Raw genomic sequence first — 14,770 nt, forward strand, 5'->3', positions numbered from 1 at the left:
ACATCGCCCGGCTGGAACGGCACAAGCGGGCTGCTGCAGGAGCAACGGATGGGATGGCATGAGTACAGAGACATGTACATTGGCACATGCATACATCGTACATTAGTTTGCAATAATGAAGTCTTAAGGTTCTGGTCCGTGCCCCTGTTGGTGAGGTGGCTGGTGATCCCGTATACATGGGCAGGTAACCCAGGTGAATGGGTTGGAAGGGACCTTAAAGATCATCCAGTCCCACCCCCTGCCATGGGCAGGGACACCTCCCACTAGCCCAGGTTGCCCAAAGCCTCATCCAGCCTGGCCTTGAACCCCTCCAGGGATGGGGCATCCACAGCTTCTCTGGGGAACCTGGGACACTGCCTCACCACCCGCACATTCTTCCCATATCTAATCTCAGTCTCCCCTCTTTCAGTTTAAAACCATTACCCCTCCTTCTGTCGCTACCCTTCCTGAGGAAGAGTGCCTCCCATCTCTCCTGTAGCCCGCTTTAAATGCTGGAAGGTCTCCCTGGAGCCTTGCCTTCTCCGGGCTGAACAAGCCCAACTTGTTATTTCATGACCGTGTTTTGTAACACGTTGTCCATCCAACACGCTGCAGGGCAGACCCTCTGTGGCGGGCATACCCACCAGGGCAAGTCAGCTCACGGGTCTGTCGGGACAGACAGCACCTCGTACCTGCCTCCAGCTCCTCTCAGCTGTGCAGCAGTGGGGATTGTGAACCTGGGGGGCTCACATCAGCTCCTTCAGCTTTTTCATCCCTGATTATTGACAGCTTTAAATTCTCTGATTTATGCTTATTTTTCAGCTGAAATGTGGGAACTGTGGTGAAGTTTCTGAAAAATGGCAGTATCTGCGACTGATGGTATGTTTCCCTGTTGTAACCTGCGTCAGAACAAAAATGATACCTGCCTCTTACACGCAGCAGATACTAGCAACAGGGATGTGACGACTTGCACTTCAGATGAAATATTATTTTAATAGCTATATGCATTCAGGAAATGCTGTCATATTCCATATTAGAAAAAATATTTGGAGACTGTTAATTGAAATGCATCATTGGAACAGTGACTGTTGGTGACAAAGTATTTATGTCTGTTTTGAAAAGCCACCTTTCTGTAAAAATATAATTTGAAAACAAATTTGGAAGTGATACAAGAATAAGGTTGTGCCTATGTCATATTTCTCTGATGCTGATGGAATCTTTTTGGAGAAGATTAGGTAATTCAAGGTGAGTTAAGCATGCTGAATTAGCATTTGGAAACTGAAAAAGCAGGATGAAATCTGTAAGGGGTAAGAGAAGGTTCTTATGAATAATCATCTTTTGTTGCATACTACTGAATGGTAAGAACATATTTTGCGGAATTAATGGAACATGCCTACATGGACAAGGCATAACTATCCATTATTCACCATTTTAATTATAGAACAGAATTACTCTCTGATGATCACAGCTTTCTGAATTATTGATCTCTCTAGTTTAAAAAAAGCCCTCACTGCATTTTTTAAAAGTTAAAGACCATTGTTGTAAAAACTACTTTACCTTTGCAGAGGTTTCCAGTGGCTCAGCTAGAGTGCAGTTAAAAATGATGTCTCCATTGTCATGGTTTTTAGGACAGTGCTCCCCTGAAAGGAGGCAGAGGAAGTGCCACTATGGTGCAGAAATGCAAGCTGTGCTCCAGGGAGAACTCCATTGGTATGTGCTTAGAAATTTAAGAGGCATCATCCATTTTACGCTTTTTCTCCTCAGTTTATTTTTTAGTCTCCATTTTTGCTTGACACTGTTGGTAAAGCGCAGTCTCCAAGGATTTTTTTTTTCCTTGTATACTGGTGCTTGAGTTCACAACAGGTACACACTTGTCATCATGCTCATGAAGGAGACAGCAAGGCCTCCTGGTGAGTTCAGGCTTCTTCATGAACAAAACTCGTATCCCTGATGTCCTTTTACAAAAGCATGCAATTTTTTTTTTGCATTGGTGAGGTAACAGAATGGTGTAATGTAAACTTCTCAGGAGAAGTGAGAAAAAATGAATTCTAGTTTTGAGGGGCAACTGCAGGAACTGCTTGGTTACTTTGTTTCTTTTACTTTGTATATGGAAATGTCTTTGAAAGAAGCAGCTGGTGTTTCATTTGTGCTGAATAAAACTGAAGACATAATGCCACTCACTTCTACACTTTTTTTTTTTTTTAGATATTTTAAGTCAAACAATCAAGCCTTACAATGTAAGTTTTCTCTTTTATATGACAAGTGAAATATAAATAAGCATTAATAATATTTTGGGTTTGCTTTGTCATCACGTTCCTCTTTCAAGAACACAAAAAGCTGGTGTTCTTCTCTGACAGAAAATTGTCTCCTGTAGGCTCCTGCTCACAGTATCAAGTGTAGAATACTCTGATACATTCCATAAGCAAGCCCCAAAACTCTATCACTCAAATTAGAAGTGATTATATAATGCCCATATTAGCTTCCTTTTGAAGGCTTCCTTGTAGCAGATTAAGAAATTCTAGTTAATTACCACCTGTGAAATGAGCCCTAGGATTTTGCTGTCACTTGGGACATCAGAGCTGATAGTACTGCCTTTAAACCAATTCATTCCTACACTAATGCTTGTCACTGCTTTTCCCTATGAGATGAAAAGTAATGGTATTCTGACTCAATTATAGGCTGAAGACAGTGAGAAATTCAAAACAATAGTGGAGTTTGAATGAGAACCGGTTGACTTTCAGCCACAGGTGAGTTCTTATTTGTGATTTGTTTCTCAGTTTTTAAGAGTACTTCTTATAGACTCTAGAGTGATAAAATAACACACTATTTGAAATGGTACTGTTCTCCCTGGAACGACCTAGACCTCCCCAGTTTTCCATCCTCTCCACAGTTCTTTCTTTTACTTCATTTGACTCCAAAAAAACAACCTGCAGTCAGCTAACACTAACAACTCTGGTATCTGTTGTGCCAGTAAAATCTAAAACTAACACACCTTGGAATCATATTCACATTGCCTAGCAGGTGACTCAGCACTGCTCATTCCAATTCATTTGAACAGTCTTCATTGCTCAGGTTATTGCAAAAGAGACTCTTTCCTAAAGGGGAATTGTGAGAATGCATAGTTAGATAGCCACATTCAGGAGAGTGCCGCTTTGCTTCTTGGTATGTTACAGAGAGTAAAGTAAGTTCAGGTTATGAGCAGTCCTCATGCCTCTAAAAAAAAAAATAAAATTTTGAGATTTTACATCACCAGAGCCATAGGAAATTATTATTGGCATTTCTCCATTTGAAACCTGATCAAAGACTGAAGATCAACAGCAGTTAAAGACTGTTGCAAAGCACACCTCAAGGTTCAGAGTTAAAGGATTTCTTCAGGGCCAAGCCAGTCTTCAGTGATTCCTTTGCTTGTGCATGGTCATGCTGTATGCAAGTTAACTCCCTACTATATTTAACCTATTATTCCAGTCGGATTAGGTGTAAATAGACTGACAAATATAAACCTGTCTTATCCTTCCCTCAGACTGTGACACTGTGCTGAGAAACAGACCAAAAAAGCTGATCCTACAATGAATTCGGTATAAATAAAATCACCACTGCAGTGTGCTGTGGGAGGTCTTTTATTTATTTTTGTTTATTTGTGAAGCCTATATTTTGAGGAACAGAATGGTTATTAGTTTATTCCTGTTTGAAAGCTTTGCAGCCAGACCTAGGAAGTTGCACTTCAAGAAAAATGTATGAGAAGACTTCAAAATGTGGTAGATGTTTATAGCTCTGCATCCTAGCTGTCAATTTTATTTTTATCAGCAGAACAAAGACTTCACAGCTGTAATAAAGCTTTTAATTTAATATTCTCAACGTTTGGTTGGTGCACTCTATTGGAGTGTACACTTGAATCCCTGAGCAGATATTTCAGTGAATTTTCTGATGCCTAAATGAGTGAATATATAGACTTCTGCAGTTCCACACAATTCTATAAACTGATTTAGATTTGACATGATCCAAGCCAGCCTGGCTTCACCACCTTAGATCTGGCTTTTGATTAGCACCAAACATGGCATCTGGCCATAGCATTACTGTACTTTCTTTGTATTTTTTGATAGACACAATACAACCATAGCAGAAGTCACTTCAGAATGGCTTAATGCTTGCATGTCTTATTTAAATTGTAGTAGTTTTCTCAAAAAATCATTTGATTCTGAAAGCGGAGGAAGTATCCTTTGATTCCCTAATACAAACCCTCTTTTCCTACCTAGTAGTAGCAACAAATTCAAACTAGGTACTTGTATGTTCTAATAATAGGCCAGGACAATTTTTTCCCTAAATGACATCATTTTTCTTTAATGTGCTTAATGTGCAAATCTGATACATTGTTTTTTTGTTCCACTTGATACTTCAGCTCCTTTCTTGTCCATGTCCCTGAAGTGAATGCTTCAACTACAAACTGAGGTTTCTCTGCAAAATTTCTTTTAAACCTCTTAAGCTTCTTTGCTTTGTGGCACAACCAACAGTTTCATTGGTAACAAAAGTGTGACAATTCATCATGTTGTAAAGTCAATGGGCATTTTCACTTCTTTGGTGTGTTTATGCTTTAGCTGTTGGTCCTTCGCCTGTCAGCAGAGGGCAGACAAGTCACGGCTTCCTTCTGCAGAGATTAAATGACTCTGCTCTGACGCCAGAGCTCTAAGAACGCAAGTGCTGCTGAGTGTCCAGTACAGAAGCTTGTAATTCCAGTCACATGGCTTGTTTTTCCTTAGAGAGCTGGTGAATATCTCCAGGTGGCAAAAGCAGGGCTTCTTTTATTTTTCCAGTGCTTGTTCTATGCTGCAGCTCTGCACTTTTGTCCCATGATGCTGATCTTCCTCTCCATCCCGAGCAGTTCCCTTGAGATGGGCTTCTGACAATTTTATAAAGGCCATATTCACACTCTGCCTTGCAGATAGCTCTCTGGTCTGCCACAGTCTGTGGTTTATTTTAACTCCCAAGTGCTTAACCTTCCATTCAAATCACAAAGTATTTTAAAATCTTACTTACTTCACACATTCTTACACAGTTAAGTGTCTGACTGGCACTAGTGGGGATTTGTTTAGCAAAAATGGAAGTGTAGATCCCTTGCAGAAAATCAGGAAGAAGCTACCTTTGCTTTTTAGCCACTTCTTAATAAAATGCTGTAGTTGGAAATGGCAATGTAAGAAACCTTGTATGCTACAGAGGTGGCTGAGATTTTTAAATTTACTTCTAAAACTAATAAAACTTAATTTACAGCTTGATAACTGTGAATTCTAAAATGAAAGAAATACAATAAAAGTTTGTGCTGAGTTACCTTCTTTAAACATGTTTCAATGACTTTTTTTCCTTTTTTTGGTACAATTTAGTCTTAAAAACTTACTGCAAATCTGTTTGCAGGCAGGGTTTGCTGCTGAAGGTGCAGAATCTGGCACACCCTTCAATGACATAAACTTGTTAGAAAAGGTACGTTGTCTTAGTTTCATTAGTAAATCTAAGTACCTAGCTTTCTTTCTCTAAGTCACTAGTCCAAAATACACACCCTGCACATGCGAGAGACTAGTTTTGCTCTTTCATGTTGGCACAGGAAGGTCATAATTGGAGAGATCAACTATGAACAACCAGCATTACTAACAGTGTCATTTTAGAAGTACACATTTGATAGCTTAGCAGCTGGCAAAGGCAGAAATGCAACTTTAAGGCACTCAGGAATTTCAGAGAGCAAGCAGCTAGAATATTAAATGGCTGGGGTTATTCAGAGTGGTGAACTAATTTTTCTAGGAAGATGCCTGCACTTTTTCCTGTGCACAGAGATATTAAAAAGTAACATAAAGACACTGTCCTTCAAAGCTTGGGATAATGACTCCAGCATTGCAAATCTTCCTTGGCTGTGAGCAAGAATCTCAAGGTCAAATCTGTTCCCTGCTATCCTACTTGGCAGGGATCTGCTTGCCTGCTTACCCACCTGACCAGGGTATTGTAAATGATAGATAATCCCTTCATCTGCCGTGGTTGCTGTCTTGTCCACTACAGACTGTGGACTACATATTAAAAAAAAAAAATTGTTCAAGCACTGAGACTGAAGCTCATTTAATTTCAGGTCAGTACTCTTGCTTCTCTCAGATATCAGAACTTAGCTTAGTGACTGCATAGTGGTTTTGACAGAAATCTAAGACCCAAACTTTGAGTAAGACTTACTTTCAGTTTGAATTCCAGTCTCTGTTTAAGACACTATTGATTCTATCCTCTGTGACTAACACTGTGAAATCTTATTTCCTATAGGATTGGAATGACTATGATGAAAAAACAAAGGAATCAGTTGGAATCTATGAAGTTACCCATAAATTTGTAAAATGCTAAAGTTTATGCCCCTAATAAATCTTGATGTGCTTATTGACAAAGGAGCTGTAGCCATCAGAGATGCAGCTTCCTCGGAGTTCCTTTTCACACGGCTGTACTTCAGAAATGGAAACCTACGTTGTACTTACTGTCCCCAGGACATCCTAATAAAGTATTTTCCACAGAGCACTTTTGAGATGGCCTCAGTACAAACTGAAAATAACATACACTTGACTGAACTGTGCCATTTTCTTAATGTTGTCTTTTTTGGGAATATATATGGACTGTAGCTTAACTACAGTATGAATGGTAACTACTTAGACTAGTTATTGTCTTGAAGTTTTTAATAGCCTATCACCAAGAAGTACCCACATTTGATCCTCTAACATAAGCAAGTAAGGTCTTTTCACTCACCACTCCTGTCATCGGAAAATGGCTGTGAGTATTGGTAAAGGGACTGTGTTAGCTGTTCAAGTGAAAGGTATGTCTTTAATAGCTTTCACCCAGTTCAAGTAAAGACACTGAGGTTTGTTTACCAAGAACACTTAATAAGCTTGACTGCTATTGACACTTACACATAGCTGTTACATCTTCTGAAAATCTGAGTATGTCATTAAGTAAACCTCACTCATTTCTAGTTAAACAGATTTTCTACTTCTTGGCAAGCATGCTCACAATCTTGCCAGCTGTTCTCATGTTTAAAAAAAATAAACAAGCAAACCAACCAAAAACACAAACCCCAGAACCTTCTTCAGTGAATGTCATTCAGAGGCTTTTGGTCTGATTATTGTTTCCTGATATCTCCTTCATCCCCACAAATGATCACCTTCATTCCTTTGTTTAAATGAGCAAGAACAATCATGGTATGTTTTAAAGTAAGTTTTAAAATAATCCTTTTCAACGGAAAAATAGAACATCACATTACAGGCTGCAGAGGAAACAGCCCTAACTAGGAAAACCTTACAAATCGTTGGGCTTAGATATTTAAACCATACCTCTCCCTTTCCCAGCACTTGCAGTTCATACTTAAAAATATGGTATTGCTTACACTTACTGTGGTAAAGAAAAAAGAACCTTCCAAAGGAAGAGTAAAGGCAAGTAGATTTCTGAGCCTCTGAACCTCATCTGTCGTATCCAACCAACACGCTCAGACTTTTTGTTCTGCTAATATATATGGTTGTCAAGGTCATGGTGGGCTGTGCTGAAAGACATGAGCTGCGTTAGATTTACACAGAGCTGCAGAAGCAAGCACTGCTGTGCTCTTCGGCTCCAGAGAAAGACTCATCTTCCCAGAAGAAAAACAGAGTGGAAGACACCAGGGTTTTGAAGGCAGAGGAGTTCGCGTTATACATATAATAAGGAATTTTGTGCAAAAAGGGGAAGCTCATGCAAAGGGCATCTGTGTTGTGATCCCAGCAATAGAACCTTAACCCTTCCTGACAAAGGTCCCTTCCCCTTTTGCTACCACCCGCTTTGTAGATGGCAGAGTCCCAGTTGTGAACAGCACACAAGGAACTGTCCGCATCAGTCTTATCTCATTAACAGCTTCACTAAGTTTTGTTCACGTCCTGCAATCCCTTCAGAGAGTTCTGGTAAGTCTGAATCTTCAGAACTTCTGCAACAAGACCCAATGCATTAAAGATGCAGCTCGCGGCACTGACTCAGGCATTTGCTACAGTAAATGGCATCAAAAGTTCTAGCTGATAGAACAAGGAGGAAACAGGAAAATGTTCTGTTGAAGTTACTTTTCCACAGTAAGAGGATGTTTGGAAAGAGAGAACCCGAAAATATAAAGTTCAGTGATTTTTCCTTTTTAAGGCACAAGAGCAAAGGTTTACGTAGCAAAACAAAAGCAGATTATTGGACAGACTTCACATATGGAAGGGGAAAGCCAACACTGCAGCATGCTTTCAGTAGTATTCTTTTCAACCTTTATATGAAACATGAGCTATTGATAAAGGGACTACCCCTACTGTATAATTTTGATATGGCAATAAAAGAACTTTGTGGTTATTAATAGATACCTTTATTCTAATACAGTCTTTTCCAGTCAATTTAACAACACAGTTGGTGATTGCAAGTTACTTAAAGCCTCCCACTTCATTTTCTGTTTCTCAAAAAGCTGTTACAGTGGAAAGGCTTCAAGCAGTTGAGGCACAATCAATTCTGATATCAATTCAAGTTTAAAGAGAAAAGTAAGTGTGATGAGTTAGTAAGCAAGCTTACTGCAAGAGTGCAAATGTAACCACTCCTTCACATTTAAAATTATTGCATGGATTTTTTTTTTTAAATCAAACCGTTTAAGAGTGGTATCACAGTGCTGTTGTCTGTCTGAACTCTCATGGAATACAGATGTTCCGAGTTCATAACCTCGGTAACAGTGCTTTTTATTTTAAATAATGTGCTTTAAGAACACCCGGATCTGTTGGAACAGATGGATCTGTTACTTAATTTTGACATTGTGAATGTTTGTATTTCCTGAAACATGCATTCAAGGTCTGTCCTTCATTTCTTTAAAATAGATACAAATTAAATAGGAATCCAGCAGTATTCAAGTTCAGTGAAGATAAATGAAGCCAATTAAGCTGGGCAGCCTCAGCCACGTTGAACAACGATTAATACACCAATTAGACACAGTCTGCATTTCGTACTGCAACTGTAAAGTGTTCCAACATTTTCATGTCTAACTACTGATTTTCTTGCCCTTTAAAACATTAAAGATATCTTCTAGTGACTTGTGTACACACTGAAGGAATTCTTTACCATTCCTAGTTGGGTAAGAGGAAACATTACAACCTATCCAATCATCATGTACCTGATATCCTACTCCAAAGCCATCGGACACCACTGGGCCAAACCCTCCTAATTGCACAGCTGGACTGACCAATGTGCTTGTAGAAATGATGTTGTGATTAAGCCGAGCATAGGCTTGGTCTTGATAGAAATCAGGCAGTGCAATACCTTTGGATAAGGCTAAATAGCGCAAGCCAAAGAGATGTCGGTCAAATCCCTGGCCTGTTAAAATAAAATAACAAATATTAGAGAGATGACTAATTTCTGTGGGAAGTAAACTCACTTATTTTGACATCACATTGTTTTTCATACGGAAAAGAGGAGGTCTATAGAACTGGGTTTTACTTTCACATTAGCAGGAATCACTTTTCAGAACCCAGACATTCTGCACTTTTAATGCATGTATCCTAGGGAATGAGATTTGCTAGCCTCAGCCAAGATTCATGATGGTAAGCAAATGTTAACAGACAACTTTAATAATATATTGCATTCTTTGATTAAATATTTATCTGAACATATCCAGATTGTTTAAAACAGAGAAAAGCTTTCTTAAAATTGATGAATCTAAAGAGGAAGAGGATCTTGCATCAACATAAGGAAGCAAATTTTAGACTATATGGGGTCATGTTCAACAGTCAGTTTTACCGAAAGAATACAGTAAGTTATGCTTTTAGGAAGGACAATTCAAAAGAAAGCATCTAGAAAAATACCAGGAGTAGTACAGCCAAAGAATCAGTTTGATTTGGAAGTTGTTAAAGCCTTTATCCCCTGCAGGGATAAGATAGCAACTCCTCAGACATAAAGCCAAAGTTCTTGGTTGCCTTGGGGAGTGCAACATGCACCAAGTATTTATCAAATTTTCAAACAGCCCAGCTGCTATAAGGACAAAATCTAAAGTATAAAAAATTCTCAATACATTAACAGTGAAGTGGGAAGCACAGAGGTATTCTCATCCACCAAGTCTCAGAGAATGCATTTTAAACTGCAGCCTTCTGCCACTGTTTTTGTCACGTTTACAGTAACATTAGACCTCCATCAAAATTATTTAGTTGTGAAGTAAACATTTACAGCAACCTTACTAGGTCTTTTAGTGCAAGAGTGTTTGATATACTCCTACTTACCCATAGCAGCTTCTTTTGTCAGACGGCCATGGTATTTTGAGCACTCCTCTATCAACTTCTGAAGCTCTTCTGTGCTATGTTTGGACAGTTCCCTGACAAAAGCTTCCGAACATTTCTTTGTATGGATAGAGGCAGGACGTATAGTTTCTGTACGACCATGTTTGAAAGCTGCAGTACTACAAGACTCATATGTAGCAACAGTCTGGTTGTATTGTCGAAGGAAAGCCATCTGGAAGGAAAGCTGAGCCACAGCATCTGGACTTACCTTCTTCTGCTTTAGAAGCTCCTTGCCCCCTTCATGGAACTGAATCAAATTTAGAGACAGTGATTCTACAGTGGCATCAAATTTCTCTTTGGCTTTGGTAATTCCTGCTTTTAAGGCATCATTCAGCTTAAAGTCAAGTTTCTGTACTGCTCTAGAAGAGTCTACTGAAGCAGGCTGGGACTGGGGGCTGATGGCTGGTGCCTTGGTGCTGTCTTTAAAAACCTCATTCTGGAACCTGAGCACAGCCACACCATCTCCCCAGGAATGTTCAAAATTGACGCCTGCAGTGCCATCCTTGGTTATGATAAGATTAAAGGATTTGTCATACCAGCGGTTAGCGCCATCTCCATGCAACATAGTGTGGGACAAGTGCACAAAGTCTTTAACGGGAAAATCATCTAAACTTAAACAAAATACTGCAGAGTCTACTTTTTGAAGAGCTTCTTCATTGCCATTATCCAGTAGAATCTTTCTCAGTGATGCCCACGTATCTCGGTTTTCACTGGAGAGGTAGCCAAGAGGGAAGGCTGGGGCTGGGCTGTTGTTGCTAAGGATGTATTTCAAGTGTGCTTGTATTTCTGAAGGTTTCAGTATATTTCCATCTCTATCAATAACGTCAAATGCATAAAAATTCCCATTTCTCAGTACCAGTAAATGTTTTGCCGTTTCATCTGTATAAAGCTCATCTCTGTTGAATTTAGGCAGCCGTGTAGAATTGAAAAGTCTGAAGTACTGAGACATATCTAGGGGGTATGCATTGACCATGTAGGCACCAAACCACGAAAGTGAAGAAGGCACAAATCGGATAATTTTTTTAAAGAGCTGAGTGTCACTTTTTTCCGGATTGAGGTGAAAAACTTCTGGTTCAAGATAACCAGCCCTGAAGGTCTTCATAAAACGTAAAGCAGAAACAGTCATGTTCGTAGCTCGTATGAGCTGATCATTATATTCAGCTTTCGGATCAGGATTAAAAGACATAAATGCATTAAAATTCAAAACAACAGGTTCACGTGCTTTTAGGTACATGTCAAACCAGGGACCTGAAAATGGAGAGTTGAGAAATAGGTCAGAACATAAAAGCAGCTTACTGAGTCAGACCAGACGTTCATGCAGTCAATAGCCAACAGTGATCACGAATACACACCTACTGAAGTACATACAAACAAGACAAACATATGCAGTAATTCCCCCCAAGGATTCTCCCAACCTCCAATTATGCAGAAAGGTACTGTTGGCTAATTGTAAAAATATTGTATTTGGAGCAATCTGCATCAAAAGTGTCAATGTCACTATAAATGAGGGCCAATTTCCATTTTTTTATATAGCTCAGCAATAAACCATAACTCCCATGACATACAATGCAGCTCCCCAGCACTATATTTTGGTGCACATCTCACATTTGGAGTAGAACCTGCCTTGACCTACTCTAAAACAATTGATTTCTACAACTGTCTGTCACTGAGGGCATTCTTCTCTTTAGAACCACCTTTATTTCTGATCCAGTATTTCCCCCATTCCTGGCTGCATTCCTCCACCTACATTTGCTGTCTTGCGTTTCCACCTCCTTCCTCTTTCTGTCCACTAAAATGATCAGCACAGGGCAAAACTCTTGACACCAATGCATTAGCATCTGTCTCTCAAACTGGCAAAAAGGTGAGGTTAGAATGGACCTCACGGGTATTCTTCCACACCCAGAACAGACTTCAGAAAGCAGAATTACATTTGATACCCACAGATCTTTTAGACAGTCTGCCGGCATATCAAGAAGCATGAATGTGACCCAAAGGTTTTCAGCTTGCCAAAACCAAGGGAATCAATCATAGCTCTAAACAGTAGTCACACCTTTACACCTGCCTATGAGCAAATGAAAATCCAGGGGGCATAGGCAGAGAAGGGATTTTTTTAAGTAGGTTCTATTTCATCATCAACAACTTCAAACTCAGCAAACTCTGGTACTGCACACTGACTGGATGCAGACCAAGGAAGCAAGTGCACGCCAACTTCATCTCAAGGCAGTTATTGTATTAAAGATTATTATTCCAAGCCTGGATTGGAACCCAAGTAGAACCTTTTAACTGGGCTGTAAAAGGGCAACAGGTAACTCATGGACCTAAGTTACTATTTTAATTCCAGGTAACTCACAGACAGGTGAGTAACTAGCATTCATCTACAGCTTTAAAACCACATCAGTCATCATCACGTAGCCTTTCAACCTTGGCTTGAAAGTCCAGGGTGGAGGCAACTATACATAGTTTCAGAAATCAGTTTCAAGTCGAACAGGTCTTTTACGAGGCCTAAAAAAGAATAATAACTAAGCACAAAGGAATACAAACACCCCACAGTTCACAGACAAAAAGCAGCATGCTGGTTAGCATTGACAAACACCATAAAGCCACCAGTTAAACCCCAGATGTTGTTCCAAGTGAATGGAAAGTAAAAGATAACAAACTGAACAGCAGCTTTTTGAAATAATCTCGTATTCTCTACAGAATTTGTTACAGCTAACACCCTTATAGGTATTGTCAACAGATAGCAAAGACAGAAGTGCATTTGCTGAGCAATATGAAAACTTCTACTTCCAGAGGTGTTTGAATATCTCCACCTCTGTTGCTACCCATCCAATACTTTCCTAAGCAGACACTTGTATCTGGAAGTCAATGAAAGCAACAAGTAGGAAGAATAATAAAAAAACTATATGAACACTCTCCCTCTCTTAGTTTTGCTTTATTCTCATCTTCCTCTTTCTGTCTCTGCTTTTCTTCTGCTCTTTAAGAGAATCTGTTTTTGTAGTTTTAGGGGGTTTTGTTTTCATTCCGGAGCACTGCCCACTTCTGCCTCCCAAAGCTTAGTCCTATTCTGTGACCTCTCCCCGCCTCAGACAGTTCGGTTTTCTTGCTAAATAACTTGAAATTCTTTGAAAATGATTGCTTAAGTGTCCTTAAGGGAGTTATCAGTTAAGTTCCTCTATTAAACTAAACATAAATAGATAGCAATGAAAAAAGAAAAAAATAAACCCCATAAACTCAAATGTAAATACAGTAACTCATGAAAAAATACTGTTTCTTCAATATCCATCTATTCAGAATTCTGGTATATAAAAGTTAGATGATGGGCATTCTTCTTTCCACCAGAGACTCAGAATTTGCTCAAATACTGTAACGGGCAGTATTCACAGCATGTTATGCTGAGTTTATGGAGTAGAGAACTTAAGCTTCAGCCTATTTTATTAGTAGCACTATGAGCTGCTCCTTCTGCATTCTGCTGGCCAACATACCTGTGATGTAACTAGTATGCTTGTTCCGATTGTCTTTAGCAACCAGTTGCTCATGCAGTTCTCTTCCAATTCCCGTTTCAAAATGATGAGCAAGTTCTTCAGTTTTCCTACAGCAATCAATAAAATAGTCAAAATGCTGTCACAGGCCATATTTTTTGTATGTAACACTTGGCTTTGAAGCAGCACATGAGACTGCAATATGTGTATCTTGTCAGTCCATACCTGAACTGGTCATCATTTAGAAGTGGTTTCTGGGCATTTAGGTATCTCCTAATTGTATCTTCTAGTTTGGGAACCGGTAGTCTGAAGGAATGGGAACAGAAAGATGTGCATTTTATCAGCACTGGTACTAACGAAACCCCAGTTTCTTAGACAATGGTCTCTCTTTGCCTCCCTTCTTTCCTATCCTTCCTTATACCCCATAGTATCCAAATGGGTCGAAAGTTGCTTGAGAAAGAAGAACAGAAAGAAAGGGAACAGATGGGCCTGTATCATCACAGCATAAAGTTCTTGGAAAACAAGGCAGAAAACCAACTTGACTGTCTTGTTACAAAGCTATGCAGTGAGGGGTCCTGGTACGTTAAGGGAATACAATGACACAAACCCCTGCAAGGACAAGCAGCCGTACAGAAGGAAGGTTTAGTTCAGCAGCCTCCCCTGCATCAGGGCTTCCCCTCATTCCTGGGTGCTGAACATTGACATTTTCTCACCAATTTCCTCATCTGTTCTCTTCCTCTCAGCCTAAACATGAAAACGCTCCTCTTGCTCTACAATAATCCTATTCCACCAACGAAGGTTATTTTGAAACCTGAAGACACGTTTCAATAGTGGGTTTACAGTCATATTTACACTTTAAAAAATAAAATCATTCCTCTCCACCGTGATTTAGGAAGATCCATACAAGGAGCCAGCCAGCACTCCCCACCACACACACGGAGGGCGGGCGGGCGCGTTCCGTGCCCTCTCCTCACAGCGGACACCTCGGGGCCACCACCT

The 14,770-nt window shown here is 39.8% G+C and overlaps 2 protein-coding genes across 2 annotated transcripts; one reads left to right on the forward strand and one right to left on the reverse strand.

The window, feature by feature from the left end:
- Positions 1-801: 801 nt before the first annotated feature.
- Positions 802-6,342, forward strand: LOC104462097 (chromosome unknown open reading frame, human C1orf123; the record flags this gene model as incomplete). The annotated part of the gene is given in 6 exon segments (XM_010073912.1): positions 802-858; positions 1,608-1,689; positions 2,185-2,216; positions 2,658-2,726; positions 5,383-5,448; positions 6,265-6,342. Coding segments are annotated over 6 exon segments (384 nt in total), but the record flags the coding sequence as incomplete, so codon positions are not given.
- A 1,967-nt stretch (positions 6,343-8,309) lies between these two features.
- CPT2 (carnitine palmitoyltransferase 2) lies at positions 8,310-14,077 on the reverse strand (the record flags this gene model as incomplete). Its single annotated transcript, XM_010073913.1, has 4 exons — positions 8,310-9,336; positions 10,236-11,540; positions 13,775-13,881; positions 13,997-14,077. Coding segments are annotated over 4 exons (1,825 nt in total), but the record flags the coding sequence as incomplete, so codon positions are not given.
- Positions 14,078-14,770: the final 693 nt, after the last annotated feature.

This window comes from Pterocles gutturalis, unplaced genomic scaffold (assembly GCF_000699245.1).
Source record: "Pterocles gutturalis isolate BGI_N339 unplaced genomic scaffold, ASM69924v1 scaffold47512, whole genome shotgun sequence".
NCBI classification, from domain to species: domain Eukaryota; kingdom Metazoa; phylum Chordata; class Aves; order Pterocliformes; family Pteroclidae; genus Pterocles; species Pterocles gutturalis.